At 36.4% G+C, this 18,811-nt stretch overlaps 2 protein-coding genes across 3 annotated transcripts; one reads left to right on the top strand and one right to left on the bottom strand.

Annotated features, from left to right (window-relative positions):
• Positions 1-66: 66 nt before the first annotated feature.
• On the bottom strand, positions 67-14,459 carry LOC108041933. Of its 2 annotated transcripts, XM_017119999.2 has the most exons (5): positions 14,290-14,459; positions 12,940-13,029; positions 3,881-4,078; positions 1,648-2,234; positions 67-1,116 (listed from the first exon to the last, which is right to left on the bottom strand). In XM_017119999.2, the coding sequence occupies exons 2-5, from the start codon at positions 12,985-12,987 to the stop codon at positions 861-863; spliced, it is 1,089 nt and encodes a 362-aa protein (XP_016975488.2). In that variant the 5' UTR covers positions 12,988-13,029; positions 14,290-14,459; the 3' UTR covers positions 67-860. The 2 variants fall into 2 exon arrangements, with proteins under 2 accessions (XP_016975488.2, XP_016975489.2); XM_017120000.2 differs by lacking the exons at positions 12,940-13,029; positions 14,290-14,459 and adding an exon at positions 4,265-4,587.
• An 841-nt stretch (positions 14,460-15,300) lies between these two features.
• LOC108041931 (serine protease grass-like) lies at positions 15,301-16,438 on the top strand. Its single transcript, XM_017119997.2, has 4 exons — positions 15,301-15,494; positions 15,548-15,593; positions 15,659-15,807; positions 15,902-16,438. Exons 1-4 carry the CDS (start codon positions 15,434-15,436, stop codon positions 16,294-16,296), a joined length of 651 nt encoding a protein of 216 aa, XP_016975486.2. The 5' UTR covers positions 15,301-15,433; the 3' UTR covers positions 16,297-16,438.
• Positions 16,439-18,811: the final 2,373 nt, after the last annotated feature.

Below are 18,811 nucleotides of genomic sequence, written 5' to 3' on the forward strand. Positions count from 1 at the left end.
CCCTGGTTTGCGCATGCTTCGCCTTGTGCAAATTCCTGCGGCTCATCACCTCATTAAGACACTCAATTTGATCCAACACAATTCTCACTTTATTTTTATAAAACATTCTCACGTACAACATGACTTGGCTCGATATGAGTGCAGTTCGATTTTGGGGTTTCTGGGATATATATTTTCTTTAATGGTGGATGTTTAACAATTGAGGTTATAGTTTTATATAGAACAGGATTTATTTTCAGTAGCGGTTTTTAATACTTTGGAAAGCTAAAGAATAAATTAAAATTACACGTCAACAGATGGCCAATTTCGTGTTAGCGGTCAGAGCAGTCCAGTAGATTGTTGTGTTGCTGGCGACTATATACAATTAACATTAATAATTCTCATAACTAAATTATACACAGTGTGATTAAAGCTAGAGTCATACAAAAAGTAAACATAATGGGGCAGGAGGGGTGGACAGGAGGACAGAAGGCTTCCGGATCGGATCGGATTAGATCAGATCGGATCTTGCAAGCAAATTGGCGGCAATTACACAGGGCTGACACAAGATCTAAAACGGGAACAGAACTGCCTTGTCATCGTACTACAGGTTTACATAGTGCAGCGCTTAGTTTAGGTTTATAGTTTAGTTTAGGTTTTAGCTCAGTTACATTTATGTTTAATCGTATAGGTAAAGGGTATCGCGCATACGTGTCGATAGATATCATTATTTATATTACATTTAGAGTGCGGCATTCTGTGTGATGTAACATGCTGACATACGTCGTCGTAGTCTAGTCCTCCGATGCGCGGCAATTAAAAACGATTTGTAAAGTTAACTCTCAGCGTAATTAGGCTAGATTTCGACCAGCAGACGGATGCTACAACTCGAAGAAATCGTCCTGCTGTTTCTCCAGTCGCTTCAACGAGTTCTGGACACGCCTCGTCTGCGTCGTATTCAGCAGGTGTGCCGTATCCGAGGAGTTCCCACTGCCCGTCGAACTGTGCCGCTGATACTGCGGCGGACGGTCGTTGTTGTTGGTCTTGTAGGAGTTGTTCAGCGGATGGCGGCGCTGCGGGAAAACGTCGGCACTGGCGCTGATGCAGATATCAGCGTCACTCTGACTGCTGACCAGGCTAGATGGGAAGAATAAAATAATAGATTAGTAAAACAGTAAACAGAATGATCTGATATTTATGTTCATTAAATCAAAAATATATAGTTTTACTTTTCACATTGATTTGTTGCAATTATACAAGCCAACTAAACGCTTAAACTTCTTATCTGACAATATTGGACAAAATAATAGCACACATATAAACTCTTGATGGGTAATGTTTTTAACTTCAATTTCAAATGGTTTAAAAAAAAACTTTAAAATTGATTGATTGATTAGAGAGAATAATATAAAATCAGAATTGACAACTAAGCGGTACTTAATGATGACTGACGAGCTAATTGCTAACGACAACAAAAATAACAATTTCACACACCAATGGATAGGAAACCTAAATATTTATCAGAAAACAAATAACATTTTCAAAATTGTAAACTTTTTAATAAGTAGAATAACGATTACGTTTTTTGATAAGTGAATGAACCAAGACTCTTTATCATATGCCTGTCATGTCTTGTACAATAATTTGCATTCTCATGGGAATACTTACTCCTTAGAGCGTTCCACATATTTGCGCGACTCGGAAATAGTGTTGTCGATCTTGTTGAGGAAGTCGTTCATGCATTTCCGGTTCTCCTCCTCGGGCGTCATCGCGGCCACCGAGTCCAAGCTCTTGCTCTGCTTGCCGCTGCATCCACCGTGGCCATGCATCATCTCCGGATCCTCGTCTCCGGCCTGCACCACCAGCAACTCCCCGGCAATGGAGTACGGCCGCTGTGGGGGCTGCTGCTGTTGGTTGCCGCCGGATCGCGGTACTCCGGAACTTGGACCGGAGCCACTTGTGTTGCAGCTGCTGCTGCTCCCACTGCTGCTGCTGCTACTACTGCTGCTGATGTCGTTGCTCTTTATAAAACTGTTGCTCTGGCTCAGATTATTGGCATTGTTGTGCGCCTCCCGCTGTCCATTAGCATCAGGAGTCCCAGGCGGGGTGGCCAGCACGGCATCAAAGGCGGTTATCGGATCGCCAGGCACCTGGGGATAGTACGGCGAGTTCTTCTCCACAGGCACTAGCAGGAACTGACGCAAGAACAGGCTGTCTGAGGCGAAGAGGCGGTTGGCTCGTCTTATTTGCTCAGTCTGAAATGCAATACACATGTGTATGTAAGTTGGAGGAGCTCATCAATTACGGGCAATTGCAGCGCTGACACATGATTGATGGATGAGATTGATCGACGGATGGATGAGCCGGGCTAAGATGCGTATATGGCCAATCGGGTCAAGTGGCAGGCAACGATTTTATTTGGCTTACAGCGCATTTCAGACTTTTTCAGTCAATAAACTTAATCTAACTTTAGGCAAATATTAGTCCAGTGCTAACTAAACAGTCGAGTTCCCGTTGTGGACATAAATCATATGCAGCAATCTGTCAAGTCGGGAGAGTGTCTCCAAACATGGGCCTGCAGCATTTTCCACAGGTCCATTGCGATAACGAGACTGATAAACAGCCAGACTAAATGCTAGATACTAGATACCAACCTCTAGACTGACTGTCCCTTCTCACATGTCGCAATCTTCTGTTTGCCCAAGTCACTAGACGACTTATCACATCCCCCACATTTGTGAGAAGGTGTGGGTTCGGTCGTAAATTCTAAGAACGGTCAGAACTGGGGGAGCAGATGGTAGTTACTCGGGGCAACATTGCCATTATTGAATCGATATATTCAAATCCCAGGGAGTTGACATTTAAAATTCAAAGGGCTCGCGTGATTGCACCACTAGTATGGCTTCCCAAAAGGAAAATCAATGCATACGGTGAAATGATTTCGTCAAGATCCATAATTCAACGTGGAAAAATTTGATTACCTTATATAATGAATTAAAAAGACTAGCGTGACTGTAATTGCTTTGAGGAAAAAACTTGACCTGAAGAAACAATCCAAGAACGACCCAAATCAATTTTAATATAACAACGAAAAATAAAGCTAAGATGGGCAAATCGAAATGTATAAATCCTAAACTATAATAATGGAATATAAATTTGAAATTATAAATTTGTTTTACGGATTTACAAAATAATTGCATTTTAAAATGTCAAGGAGCCAATTCAGCGAATTAAATTTAGTGGTGCTAGCATTTAAAATGTAAAAGGGTTAGCGTGTCAGTAATGCTCTTTGAAACTGTTTAAACTAACCCTTTTGCCTGGCATAATAAAATATTATGCATGCCAAGAAGATTTTATCATGTTTGCTAAAGGTTGATATGGTACAAATTATAAAAGTAAAATCAGGGAATATAAAGTCTTAAGATCGATGCTAGCATATACCAGTAAGTTTATTTGAAAGCATATATTCAATCGGCACTAGTGGAGCTTCCGCAAAAGGCTGAAGAAATGTGAAAATCTCTGGGAGTTGACATTTGTAATAAAGTTGTGCACTGTTGGAGCTTCCTTTACTAATGCCTCACTATTCAACGGTATATGTGTGGTTACAAATTTTCTTTTTTATTCAAAATATCAAAAACAATGAAATGGTATTTGTAAAATGGCAATGTCGAGAAATACATTGATTAAAATCTATAAGCAGAGTAATCGATTTTATATTAAAATTCACTCAGTACTCCAGGGATATTATTTTAAAGAGATAGATAATAAATGATGGATGTTTTAAACAGGAAGTGATAAATGAGCGCTATTGCTTCCCCGTGAGCTGAGATAAAAATACAATGAGGTATGTAGATATGCTTTGGGATGAAGCTTTCTCCGGAAGATGACCTCTTGGACTCACCGTGCATCCGTACTTGAGGGCAATGCCCTGCAGCGTATCCGTCTTCTCGACGATGTGACGGATGAGGGTCTCATTGTTCCTCAGGCTGTTGCAGCAGGTGCTCCCGTAGCGCTTCAAGGTGCGCGAGGAGTCGCGGATCGATTGCTTCTCGTTGAACATGAATTCCGTGTCATCCATGTCAGGTACAATCTCTTGAAACTGCAACGGAATTTTAGAGATGGTTTGATTTATATTTTTAGTGATGTCATGGCTAAAACGTAACAACCACGAATATGTAAATCTATATATGTATTACAATCTGATATTTGAGTCTTTGTTGGGGGCGATTGACTTATAAAAAAAAGAAACTAATTTCCGCATTTATTAATTATTCGGCGCACTCACCCGAACGCCGCTCCTTTGCAACGGTAAATGTAACTGCAACTGTTACAGTTACTCCGCCGCAGTCACACACATAGCTCCCCACCTCATACACGCACACACCTAGACATGACAGGTCTTTCAAAACAGAAAGAGCGAGATAGAGAGCGAGAGTGGGAGGCAATGGCGACGACCTCCCACCGATTTTCCACCGCCTACTTCTCACTAATATTGGCACTACAAGTTGCACTCGCGAATTACCCCGTTTTATTGCAATTTGCGATTTTTCGATACGATTTGCTTTGATTTTGTGTTTACTACGTGTTCTCCAGAGGTGGGTTAACCACTCACTATAGTATCGATATATGGAAAATAATCGTGTTGCAGGACATCGAAGAAGAACCAGTGGCGTTGCCACATTTACCAACACGTAGCGGGAAATTCAAAATCAGAATTAGACTTTATAATGAAGCATGTCAACCATCTATTTGTTCTTATTAAAACTTCTTTCAGTCGTTTTATAAACTGAAATTATTCAACTAGACATATGTATATTTGTCGTTATGATGATTCTTCGTGGAAATGGTACTGAAATTCTAATAATATTCGTTTGAACGTCAAAACTCAATATTATAAATATCGAATTCGTGTTGATTTGTCTTAAAAATCACAAACTTAAAATGTTAATTTTTCAAAGTGATAGGAAAGAAAAACATGAGCTTGCTATCAATATAAACTAAATGTACAGGGAAAAAAATAAATAACATTTTATTTGACTTAGATTTAAAAATTATTTTTTGAAAAAATTGTTATTGATATATATCTGAATATAAGGTTTTTTTTATGCAAATAGATCCTAATAAGATTTTAAAAATTGTACGATTTAAAAAACTAGATGGCGCTGCCACCCTGACTCAACAAATTGGCGCGCATTTTAAACAGACAGCTGCACATGCCCACAAGTGAGCTCACTTATATTACCCTTTCCTTTGTCTCAAACATCCAGACATTGCTAATTTTTCAGTTTGTTAGTTGTTTCTCCGCCAGCGGTGGATAATTTTTTCACGTGATTCGCTACGTAAACGGCTTTTAATGTATTGTATATATTTAGTCAGGTTCGAACCTGTTTGAACAAAGCAGGTCGCCGCTGAGTTTGTTTTTTGTTTTTTATCCCAGCACCAAACAGCTGCTGCAAATATTGAAATTAGTGTGGCGGTGCCGTGGACGACGTGCCGCTGGCTGATAATTAACATGTGACTTTATTTATTAATGGTAGCTGAACATTGTATGCGCAATATTGCTGCATTATTGCACTGCCACTGCCCCTGTACAATAACTACCGCATATTTACATTATGGGCTTTGGCCCTCTCGGCAAAACCGGGCGCGTTTAAAGGTCAACAACAAGTTGTTAAAACACTTTGTCATTTTGTCAAATGTTTTCAAATGTTTCTTGTACTTCTTTTGGACCATTTATTTGCCTGCCATTATTGTCATTTCAGCTGGTTAATCTGTTGTTATTTACTTTAAAGCGGTACAAATTTAAAAATAAATTTGCTACCGTTATTTTTTTTAAAAAAATAAACTAAAAAGATATACCATCTTATTGGGCGTCAAATTTTAATATTGAAAAACATTAACATTTTTGAAGATCTTTTTATAAATAGAAAATAAATTATTAAGAAACATTTAAGATAGTCATGTACTTATTATTTTGTACATGTAAAAAAATTGTCATCTTTGGGAAAGCTTATAGAATAATCCTTAAGCGCTGGTTATTCAGATTTTCACTTATAAATCTATCAGTTTTTGTAACTCTTATTTAGTTCTTTTGCAAAAACTGGTGACTTTTGCAAACGTTTCCCCTACTTTGTATTGGTCGCCATTTATTTATGTTTGGCAAATATTTTGCAGATAAGCTGCGGCGATAACAAACACACATTGCTGTGGCACCTGAAAGTTCTACGTTTCGTGCTCTCAGTAGTTTTCTCTGGCTTTTTAGATAATGTACATATATATCTAGCCGATCTAAAGGGGGTGAGGGTGACGACGGTCATTGACATGCGCATGGCGACGAACAATTGTCCATTGTTTAAACCAGTCACGAGCTGACTGCTGCGCCACTCGTTCTAACTGGACGGAATACTCATACGACGTGGTGTACGTAGTTTCCCTAATACTACACTGGCTTACTCGAATAATTAACAGCTTTTAAATTATTATCGGACTATTTTTTATGAGCGTTGAAATATTTTTCCATTTTTCTGAATTATTTTGAGTAAGCTATAACTAAAGACCAAATTGCTCTAATTCATATGTAAATTGTAAGAAAAATTACCTACTTAGTGCATGCAATGGGTTTAAGGGCTTTATTATTTAAACAATAAAGTAAAGGGTAGATTTGTATACATGTGTTTTTTGTGGCTTATTCCGATTTAGATCTGGAACTGTGGAACTCTCGGAGAAAGCTCTCACAATTGTCCATTCCGGGCACAATAAACAAAAAACACCTGATTAATGATCAGCACACGAGCTGGCGCTCAGACATGATCGTACAATATGGTATTTTGCCTTTGTTATTGTGCGCGTTTATTGGCGCAGAAATGAATGTTAAATGCTTTTTGGCACTTTGGCTCTAACCGAAGTGGTTGGCTCAAACGGCCGATATTGAGACATCAGACATGCTCTGCTGCTGCCGAGGCTTCTTCGCTTTGTGAGTCACTAATTTGAATGAATCTGTAGATCACAGCGAGTTCATCGCTTGATGGGAAATTAACGTCTACGTTCAAAGAACTTCGAGTGCTGAAGGTCAAGACGACATAGCCACAACGTTAGACCACTTTTAGTTAGCCGAATTGGCCCATAATCAGAGCCATAAATTATCCGGCTAATGTGGCTCACACTCTCATAAATTTAACCATATCATTTGTAATCTATTTCAATTTGCTGCCTTTCAAATCACGATCGCAGCTGTTTGGTGTTGTTTTTTGTATATTTTCAAAAATTTATGGAATTGTGCAAGCGCACAAAAATTATAACCGAAGGTTGAACATAAGTAAGTAACCGACAGGCCAGCCGGGCACTATCTTTAGTATTAATTAAAGCCACCAAAATTGGGAATAGCAAATTGATAAACAGCAAAACGGAACGAATCGGGACGAGACAACCAAAACAATTTGTATGTACGGTACGTGCCTGAGAAATAAGAAGCTCTATATATCTATTCAGATATTGCATGTGTTCGCTTCACTATCTGGAGCACTGAGGTTGGTTATGGTTGATATATGGACAATACTCGACTCAGGGCCGAGATAATGCCAAACAAAGAGGCTTCTTGGTAGCAAGACACGTGATCTCTTGTGGATTTTCTTGGTCACTTGATAGTAAATATTGACCATCAAGAGATATGACTATAAATATGATTCATTCCTTTTAAATGTTAGAGGTATGTGGTTGGTTTTTTAATCAATCGGAAAAGAGGATTCATAGTTATGATAGTTTATAATAAAATGAATAATATTAAGTGGCTTTTATTGTGTGCGAACACAACTAGTTACAAAGTTTACAAGTCCTTGGCCTAAAAGCTAGTAAAGTTGATTCACAATGAACTCTAAGCAATGTAAACAATGTTGCCTTTGTTAGTAGATCGATCACGGGTCATAAACCCACCGAACCTTGACTTAAATGCCATAAAATTTGCATCCTTTTCCATCACCAACCTCATGCTTTGTCTTATCACGGAATTACCAGGAAAGTCCCCAAAAGAATTGACTTTTTAATGCCCCCGGGGCTTAAGTTGTCCACGGCGATATCAATGCCTCGCTTGTATAACCCGCCCATAAGTCAAGTGTCCGGGACTTAAGTGGTCTTTTCATTTAAGTTTATTTATATTTAGCGATAAATTAAATGGATGGGTCGCTGGCTCTTCGTGGGTTTTGTTTTTACGCTAGCCTAGTGTAAGTAAATGTTCTGAAGATATTGTCTGACTTGGCATTTTAGACCTGTTAAGTTGATTTAGCACCTGTTATTTGTCCAATTGAAGGCCAAGTAATTTCCCTAAAATGTTACATGCTTTCAGTTTCTGGTGCTACGTGCAAAATGTAAACGATTAAAACACTTATCAACGTGACATTTTATGATATTCAAAATATTTAAGGCGCTAGAAAAATTACCAAGAAACTAATGAATTTTAAAATGATGTACCCTTCAATAACTTGTAATCGGGAATATTAATGATTAATTCTTTACGGATATTTATTTATAGAAATTATCCAATATTTTATTTAGCACAATTTATTTTTAATAATATTTTTTTTCATAATATTTTTCTTGCCTTGCGGTTAGAAATTTATTATGACGAGAGTTTAAAAATGTCTTGGGGTTGTGTGCAAAACAGTTAGTAATATAAACATTTTCAAGAACTCAAAATACTCTGACAGTTCCTCAAGTTTGTTAGACAAGTGGAAAATGGGACCCTTCAACTGCAGGCAAAGTACGTTCACCAGTATTATCAATCTCTATTAACGTTGTTTTATTTCTTTATGACGTTGCACTTAAGCGTATGATTGATTGTTCGCTTGGTTTCATAATACATATATTGATATATACTCGTACTGTTGTATGTCATTAAAAAAACATCTGAGAAGCCATCAAATGACTATCAATATGATTTATTCTCTTGTTAATTATATGACTATAACTAATTGAATTTTTCATGTTCTTAGTGCTTAGTGTTTGCTTTGGTTTTTACAAAATGGAAGAACGACAATAAGTGTTTTTGTTTTCATTCTTACTGTTTTGGGTGACATATTATTTGCTGATAAGATTGCCGCCTTTGTTCAAAGAGGGTGCAGCCTTCGTTTATGATCAATATGAGGTGCGATCAAAGATATAGGTACGCCAAACAATGCACATACAAGGGAATTTTTCAGGGTTTTGGAAATTTACGTCTTCGAGCCCCAAATCGTTCGATCAGCACGTTTAAATTCCGATAAGACTTCTGTGTGAAAGTCAAGGCTAATGTTCCACATACAAATCAAGCCAAGTCTTCAAACAAAACCCCGAAAACTGGGTCTATTTATTCTGATACAAATGCTGACTTATCTTTCTTGTCTTTTTCGGAATTGTTTTCCTTTCTTATGCTGATTATTCGTATTTATAAAGACAGCACCGTCGGCTTCGCCGTCACAATCAAAACAATCACGCATATCAATCGTAGAATTTCTGTAGATTGACGCTTTATTTAAAGCAATTCGAACCGGTTGCAGCCGCTCCAACAAACAAAAACTTAAATATAGAAAAGCAGTAATCGCAAATAACCCCCAATGGGAAAATAGAATATCCAAAAAAACCCCAACCGAAAACCAGTCTTTAAATAACACTGTGCAACAGGAAGCGAAACGTCGTTCGATAATTATCTCCGAGAATCGAATCGCAAAGACTTTGAACTGACTCATTGGCATCCCCCGAAATGATCTTGGGGTTTCACTCCTCAGAAAAGCGGTGATTTTTTTTGGGACCATGAGGTGTCACTTAAATTAAAATGTTCCCTTTTTTTATATGTATATAACCTGCACTTTGAGATCTCTCATAACTTTTTTCTCTATATTTACCTAAACCTCACTAATCAGTTTTCGTGACTTCTTTATTTGCAAAAAATTAAAGGAACCATGTTTTTACTCGCATTTAAACGAAATATATTTTTAGAGCAGGTCATAAAAAAGTTAACAGGTGCAAAACAACATGAGAAGTTCAGACTTTCAGTTAATTATTGGTTTACAATTTAGTTTTAACTGCCAATTTATTTTGTTTAAAAAGCTTTTTCTATGATTATATTTTATATTTTCTGTCAGTATTTGAAACGTAATGTATATGTTTAAATATTAAATGTTTTATGTATATTTCCATTAATAATTTCTTAAGCTTGTGTTAATTGTTATTTGAATTATGGAATGATACATTACTCCTTCCACTTATGTGCAATTTAATGGTTTTTGTGAATAGGTACCAAATGCCAGACTTAAACTTTTGCGCGTGACCCAAATTGATGTTGTACTTAATTATACCTAAAGTTATCGCCAAATACCCGTCAGTAATAGAGCAACCTCGTTTTGTTAGGCCGCCCGCATGCAAACAATTACCAAATCAGAGGGACTTTCGGTTCGCTGCAGGTGCGGAGCAGTTAACTGATTAACGAAGGCCAAAACCACCCACAGCTAGCCAGCATGGTCGCAATCAGGCGAAGGGTTACACCAGTATTCAAATGTAAATGTGCCCCAGTCAACTGATAAATGTTGTGTATGTTTGGACTATCGCATGTCTAAGTGAAGGACAAAGTTGGATAGTGTAGACTGGGCTAAAAGCCCAGCTGCAAGATGGCTCCATAAAACCGGATAGGGTGCATTGAACCCTCGGCCAAAGAGGATATCGCCAAGGTTAAGGATATTTTTAGAAGCCCAAATGGAATGCGACGCGAAGCAAGAATTAACTTTATACTTTGTACAATGTGCATTGGCCCAATTAGCGGCTGCAGTCAGCGTATAAAATGCAATTTGTGCTCGCTTCAACTTGTTGTTCTCGCTTTCAACACAGAAAAAAAATATTTTTCTAATATTTAAAAGTTATTTAATTAAAAAAGTTATTATTATAGTCGAATTTAGCAATATATTGATGAAACAGATCCATTTGATATTCTAAATGTCAGGTAATTCAGATACAAATCGTTTGAAATCGAGAACTGTTAACCAGTTTTTATAATTTATCAATTAAAATAACAAGATGAAAGTTACTTTAAAATATCAAAAATAAAATCACCTATAAAATACGTCATTGCATTATTTTAGATCGAACCAATCTAAAAGTTGTTATATTTGATTAGCTAAAAATACAAAACTGGTAATGAATAGGAGATATTTATTCTTTTTTTCCAAAAATAGAAAACTACCTTATTGCTGACTTTTTAATAAAACCACATACGATTTCTAAGCTTTGTGCCACAAATATCATAGAAAAGTCTGGTGTTTTGTTGTGAAAAAGTACCAAACTGTTAACCAATTTGGGTATTATTTTTTAAACGTGCACTGGTTGTGCTGCACTGCTATTTTTCCACACTCGCACACTCATTGGCCATTTGCAATTCAACCGGAGAACCGCATAAGTTGGTGGCTGTAGCTGCTTTTGGCCAGATGTATTCGCTGCTGGCTTACTCATCGCATTGGTTCGCTGGCCACGATCTTAGCACACTTTGGTGGCATTCGCATTCGGATTCGCAATCCCAATAGCATATTCGCACACTCACAGTGCACAGCAAATAAATAAATAAATAAAACGACACTCGAGCGAGTGGAAAAGAAGCCGAGGAATCGAAAGAGTAACGCTCATTCAGAGTGGTTTTTCTTGGGTAATGCGAGACCATTTCGACATGATCGTGTTTCACAGAATAATTTATTATTTTGTTTGGCTGTTGCCGAGTGTCTTTTGGCCAGGTCTTTCTTAAATGCGGTTAAGCACTGCCGCCACACAGACACTTCCCATTCCCCTCCTATAAGCCAAGTTCTGGCCGTCGATCGTGGTGTTTGTCTTGGGGAAAACACACTCATGGTCAAAATATGAGATTTGTTTAAAAAAATTATATGTAAAATGATAGCTCAAATAAAATTTAAGAAAAAGTTATACTTCATTGATATTAATTTTTATTGAATTGCCATAAATTCATTTTTGAATATGTTATTAATTTCTACATGAGCTCTTCGCTATTTCATCAAATTTAGAACCTTGAAATTGGTTTTTATAACTTTTTGTCTATACTTTATGTATTTAACAACCAACTATTGGTGTGGCCGCGACTGTCTTGCAGTTGCTTAGACTCTGGCCGAAAGCCACAACTTGAAGCCAAGAGCTAACGACCGCTTATTGCCGTGACTCCAAAGCCTTTCGCATTCTCCCCAACCACGCGAATCCACAGAAAAATATTAATGCAAAAGAAATATTAATGATCAGACAAAAAGCCAACAGAAGTTGAGTTCATTTCTGCAAGAAAGCCACAATATTGGCGTCATCTTAACCAATTGCCACAGGCGAACGTTTCGAGAGGGCAAAAGCCGTTAAGTTTAGATTGTTGCCAGTTCCATAAGATATGAGTGCTATATTTTAGAGAGCTCGGAGCTTAAGATCAAAAAAGAAACCCAGATTTATAGCTCAAAAAAGCAATAGAAAAAGTTGGGTTTCGGGAGTAAAAGACAGCAAATTAATTTACTTTTTGTACACATTTAAATGTATAAAAGTTTCATGTTCAAAGCACAAACTTTCGTGAAATACTTTGCGTCCTTAATTTTGTATTGAAATGGTCTTTACAAAATAGTAATAATGATAATACAAAATTAAATAAAAATTTGCACTTCTCCTTGTGAACATAATAATTTTATTTACAAATATATAAACCACAAATTAGCAGAGTATAGAGTTGAATGTTTAGGATTTGTACATTTTCACCAATACCAATTGTCTCAATTGTTGAGATTAATTTGTAAGTTGCTTTGCCACCCTCCATTTGTAATTTGTATACGCCTTAATTGTAAGCCGATTGTCAGCTTCCTGTTGTGTCTTGTGTTCACAATAATTATGAATTTATAAGTGGATTGACACCTCGCCAACCGATCCCTAACCTTGGTTGTGTATAGTATTATTAACTCGATTGCTTACCTGCGAATGCAGTTTCCAATCTTTGTAGGCCTTCACAATGTAATCCATTTCCGTGAATTTGTCTGTTTTTTCTGTTTATTACTGGATCGCCTGCATCGAAGAACATAAAGAATACTAAGTACGGTCACTCCACTCACTGATAATAATTATTTTTTGTCTTTACGTCCGTCTCACAATCAGCTGAATGTCTTTCCACAATTATCAAACATTTTACGACTGGTCTTGGGGGTTTTTTTTATTCAAGACTTGGTATCTGTTTTTTCGGTGGCTGCAATCAAACAACGTTGTGCAATTTCCGAGTAATTATTTAACTGACTCTACTTTAGTTTGGGCTTTTTCGCTCTAGTCAAGGCTGGCAACAAAATATCTCTTGTTTTTTTCCTCTTTCGTTTCATTTGCCTCTTTTTTGTGTCTTTGCACTTGTGCAAATCTCCAGAGCTCGTGGGCGCGAATTGGTGGGTGTGTGCGAGAGTGGGAGTGTGCCGGTGACGTGTGTGAGTAAGTACAGTCTAACAACTGTAAGTCGAACTTAAAAAAATATAATAATTACAGTTCTCTCAAGTTTTATCGTTTCTTATTAAAAAAAAATACTCAAACCTTTTTATTTTTCTCTCAATTAAAATTAAGAAATATAGCATAATTTTTTTTTGAAAAATAAAGAATGTTCTAAAATTATTTGAATTGGTTATAAAATGTGGTAACAAATTACTGTTTGAATATAAGTTTTTTTCCTATTAAGGAAACCAATTTTAATTTAATAAACAACTTTAATTCATAATGGTTTTGAGCTATAGATTATTAAAAGTGGTAATATAGTAACAAGTAATTAAAATCACTTGCTTAAAGTTTGCGTTAAGATTGTGAAATGAAGGTCTTGTGGAAATCCAAGTTATAGAAGTTTGACTGTATGTGATTTTTGTTTTCCGCCTGCGACAAATGGAAATGTGTGTGTACCGCGATTCGTGATCTTTTGCCAGTTGACTTTTTGTGAATCGCCTTTTTCTATTTAAAAAAAAAAAAATTCATCAACTTTTAAGATGTTTCTTGTTATAATTCCAACTGCCGGCGCGTTCGTGTGGATGTTATTACTTAAGTTATTAATTTAATTGTTTTTGTGTCTGTGGGACAACGGCAGCTTTTGTTTTGTCACAATGCAAATGAGTGAGGTAGCACCGAGTGTAAATACACACAATTGAGGCTTTATGCCCACCAGATGCTATTCGTTTGCCCCTTGACAACAACAGTAACCGTTCTCTAACTATTCGCTTAGTTGTTGTGTATAATTTTTTCACTTAATAGCAACTCTTTTTTAATATATATGTGTATATATTTTTTCTTTTCGGCACTCACAAACACAGCACACAAGCAAAGAGCGGCGACGGCGGCGACAACGCGATATTTTTTTCAGCCTTTTCGCAGCTAAACGGAGGCACTAACTAAATGAACTAAGCCAAAGTCACAACAACTAAGAGCGCAGCAAGCGAGCGACCAACTCCAAGCAGCACTCGAAAACAAGTGACTGCTCTGCTGGACTGGAAATGAAATGACTGCCGAGCAACCGAAGTGCGATCGTCAAAAAAAATACAAAATGGCTCTCTCGGGGAACTCGCTTCCAGTCCAGAAGACTCTCTTCTCTCTGTCTCTTGTCTCTTCTCAGCTTGAGTGGCTCCCCTCAGTTTTGGCTCCCACAACTGGAATCAAATCAATGAATTAAAGAATGGAATAATCACTTATTGGAAGTACACACCAAATACACAACAGTAATACACTTCCCGCCAGTCATTAGATTTCCAAGTTCCATTCCGAGTATTTGTATTTGGATTTGGATTCGTTAAATGATTGTGGCTAATTCGAGTGATAATGGTGATAGTAAACACGTTGGTCTAGCCGGCGGAAAGAGAACGTTACAGGTACAGTGTGTACTCCCTGATGAAAAAAATTATCAATTTGGGAACCAAGAAAATGTTAAGTTATATTTTCGGGAGTATCAATTTGATTTTTTGCGATTATATCAAGATATTATTATATATCTGATAAAACATATATTTATTTGTATAGTTGTATATTCCCATAGATGTTATTTTTTCTACAATGTTAACAAATTACATTAACGATTGTTTTGGGACTTGGAAACTGAAATGCTTTTAAATTTTTGCTTTAAAATTATAATATAATATTTGTACTATCAGCTTAAACAACAAAAATATTAAAATTAATCAAAGAATTCATAATTTCGGTTGCCTTGAACTTTAAACGGATTATTTGTATTTATTGATAAGCCTTATTACGACCGCACATGAGGCTTTCGTTTGAGCTAATTTTGTGTTTGACAATCAGTTATTTCGAATCTCTTCGCGGACAATGAAGTCTTTTGTGATTTTTCTAACTTTGTTTAGCTTCGGTCCTTTGCCACAATGGATTTCCACCACTTCTGGATAAATATTGTCTCCTAAACACAGATTTAAATTGGTATGATGACACTAGCTCTTCTTATATGGCAAAAATTTTCGACAGTTCTGGAAAACTTTTATGCGGAGGCACGCTTATTCATAGAAGTATGCATATGTAATTTTAGTTGGAGGATAATCATTAACAATCCTTTTTTTAGGATACGTTTTGACAGCCGCGCAGTGCATTGATGGACGAACAAATTTGTAAGTACCTCTATGGAATTTTGAGTATATCATTTTATATTAATGTTTACACGATTTTGGCTTAGATTCGTGACTTTGGGAAACGGCAAAATCTTAAATCCGAATGAAACTGATCGTCATGTAAACAGGACCATAATTCATCGCGATTATAATAAAACAAACTTGGCGAATGATATAGGTATATTGGTACTTGATAGAGAAGTACATTTCAATGGTAAGCTTCAGTATATAGTTTTAAAATTAACCAAAACTTAAAATTTATATCGAGATCGCGTTCACGCATTACTACAATTGATTTTTGTTTGCAGTGGACATCCAGCCAATATGTATCCTCTTGGGTACATATTATGTGGGGCCGAATGCGATGAGGGGTTTGTATGCAATCGGGAGGCAAGAGACCAGTATCTCACGTGAATCTGTAGACCCCCTCTTTGTCCCTTTGCTCGATCACAATCCAAGGACTTGCTCCCGGGATTCTCCCCTTTCTGAAGGACAAGTGTGCGCCGTTTCCAGGCTCAACAAGACATGTGAACTGTATACTGGAGGTCCTGTAGCTAGAAAAATCAACTACTATTGGCCCTGGGCCAACGCACAGTTTGGCATTATCAGCTCTGGCTTCTCAAATTGTAATGCCACTGGCCTTTTCACGGACCTTTTCAACTACACACAATGGATAGTGGACAACGTGGTGGATTTATCATGATTATTATGACTACATAGGGTATGCATAAGTTGCCTCGAAAGATGAAATGCTAAGACGAACAATAAATATTTTAATTAATTAGCCTCTTTGTTCAGACATCATAATGATTCTATTGAGCGACAAAAACCTAATTTCCTGATAAGACATATGCCTAATAAAGATTAAAATTGTGTTCAAAGTAAATTTATGTTTCAAAAATAAATAAAGCTAAATTTTCGTTGTTAAATCCTTTATTAAATTTCATCATTAATAAAGGAAACATTAGATTCAAAATTATGTAATAAATATATTGTTGTACGTTTTGCTGGTAAGTTTAAAAAATATCACATATACGCAGTGTTGGTTTTGCGAGCTTTTTATGTTATTAATCAAATATTTAAGTATGTACATGGCGTAAAACAACTTCACATTTGGTCGACTCATAGAATTATTAAGAAAAAAAATACCAATGACGGTAAGTACTGTATTGTACTTGCAAACTTGTGATAATCACTTAAGCAGCGCTCTCTCTGTTTTCTGACGCTCTCCGCGATTATTTAATGATAACTGGATGACGGTGACAGGTGCACAAGTGTAATGATAACTTTGCTCCTAGTGTTTTCCATGTGTTTTTTGTTTCGGTTGGCTCGTCATAAGCTTAATTAGCATGCATGATAAGCCCACGATCTGGGGAGGAATCCCTTTTCTAGCGATGAGCAGGGAATTTTCCAGCCAACGGACGTCATCGTTTGCATTGCAGATTGCGGTAAAGTTGAAAAACTATTTTTAGAAATCCGGTGATAGCGAGTACACGCCAGCATGTTGTCAAAACAAAAGTTTCATTATGATTCGGCGGACAATTCGAGTTGTTTTTGGGCCAAGATAAGCCGGCAGCGACTGTCACAGTACAAGGTAATCCATGTTAGATATATTGTTATCGATGCACCTTATCTTTGTGTGGCCTAAACGGACCGACTAACGGTGATGTGTAGAAGCCTCAGCTGCCCCAAATAAAAGTGAATTTACTCCTGTTACCAATAGCTGATAATCGAATTTATAAACTTCAACATTCTGGATTCTACTTAAGAAAATTATATAAGAAAAAAGACTTTGGTTAAGTTTAATCCAAATATTTTTCAAACTTAAAATAGGCTTTAATTTAAAATAAATAACTTCAAAAAATATAAAAATAAATCTCAACCAAAAAAACCAAACAAAACAAACAAGTTAGTATTGACTTTTCTTTCAGAACGCTTAATCTTACTAAATATTTTATTGAGTAATAAATTAAATTTGGGCCACAACGATTAACAAGTCCTTCTTTAGTAACTTTCCAAAATGATCGCTTGTATGAGATAAGATCTTTTGAATATGGGTTACCATTCTTTGTCACCGGCCCAAAAGATTTGCAGGCGATCGGTGATTCAATTTCGTGCGAATAAAAGTGAAACGCCGTCGAAATGACGTTGATAAAAACACCCAAATTTCGTTCGCCCCTTCTGTCTCACTCGGCAACAGTTTAATTTACTTTGTGAATCAAAAATGTGTTAATTAGGCAGTCACGTTCGAATCGTTGACCAAAATTTATTTGTTTACTTCGCGCCTTGCGAATGTACAAAGCGTTTGGGTGTCTTCCCAAAAATTTGGTTAATAACTTTGGCAAAGTACCAAATTCGAGTGGACGCAGCTGACAAGTTGTTTATGTGTGTCCGCACATTATGGCTTCATTATGAAATCGCAACTAATCTGAACTATACATACTGATAAATGGGATCACAAATGAGGTGATTGATATTTGCCACTTGGACGCGGGCAAAACAGATAATTAGGGGGCTTAGGAAATATTCCTGTTTTCCCGGTCGGTTTCTTTTCATTAGCCAAACTGAAGTAACGGAAATGTTTAGTGAATGAATTTTAGTGAATGTCACTAAATGTTGGTCAGTCAAGGTTGATGTTATTCACAATCTCGGTTCTAAACAATTTAATTACCATAAATTATTAAAATTAGCAGTTACACCAGCTTCAGTTTTTTGTTATCTTTTTTTGGCGACTCTCAAAAATATTAAATTTTCAAATGTCTTACAAACAATTTAATTTTATAAATTTTTTATTTTGTTTATCATAAAACAAAAAACAATATTTTGAAATAAATGGTAAATGTGGTTCAAGGGCCTTTAATTTAGTTAGTTACTTTTTTTAATAAACAATTAAAATTAAATTATACACTCAGAAACATTTTGTTAAATTGTATGCTTACTTTAACAACATTTTATGTTTTTATTATTTTATTACACATACAATTTTTTTTAAGATTCATTAAATTATTTTTGAAAAACGCTCCTTTTTTCAGCGTTGCCGTATCAAATAATAATCGAATTATAAATTTTAGCGAGTACAACCTCCACCATTAGTGAACAACATAGCTAATACATCAACCAAAGTTATCAAGTGCACTCTCCATCGATAGCGAGAACGCCACTCCAACTTAGTACAGATAACGTCCACACCAGCGCTGTATTTGTTAGCATCGATAACA

Source organism: Drosophila rhopaloa, unplaced genomic scaffold, assembly GCF_018152115.1.
Source record: "Drosophila rhopaloa isolate 14029-0021.01 unplaced genomic scaffold, ASM1815211v1 contig_167, whole genome shotgun sequence".
NCBI classification, from domain to species: Eukaryota; Metazoa; Arthropoda; class Insecta; order Diptera; family Drosophilidae; genus Drosophila; species Drosophila rhopaloa.

Coding starts and splice junctions, on each gene's coding strand:
- LOC108041933 (XM_017119999.2), bottom strand. CDS start 12,987: ATGGATTACATTGTGAAGGCCTACAAAGATTGGAAACTGCATTCGCAG. Junction 2,235..3,880: donor CCCTCAAGTACGGATGCACG/GTGAGTCCAAGA, acceptor ATTGCATTTCAG/ACTGAGCAAATAAGACGAGC. Junction 1,117..1,647: donor TATGTGGAACGCTCTAAGGA/GTAAGTATTCCC, acceptor CTTCCCATCTAG/CCTGGTCAGCAGTCAGAGTG.
- LOC108041931 (XM_017119997.2), top strand. CDS start 15,434: ATGGCAAAAATTTTCGACAGTTCTGGAAAACTTTTATGCGGAGGCACG. Junction 15,495..15,547: donor AGGCACGCTTATTCATAGAA/GTATGCATATGT, acceptor TCCTTTTTTTAG/GATACGTTTTGACAGCCGCG. Junction 15,808..15,901: donor TAGAGAAGTACATTTCAATG/GTAAGCTTCAGT, acceptor TTTTGTTTGCAG/TGGACATCCAGCCAATATGT.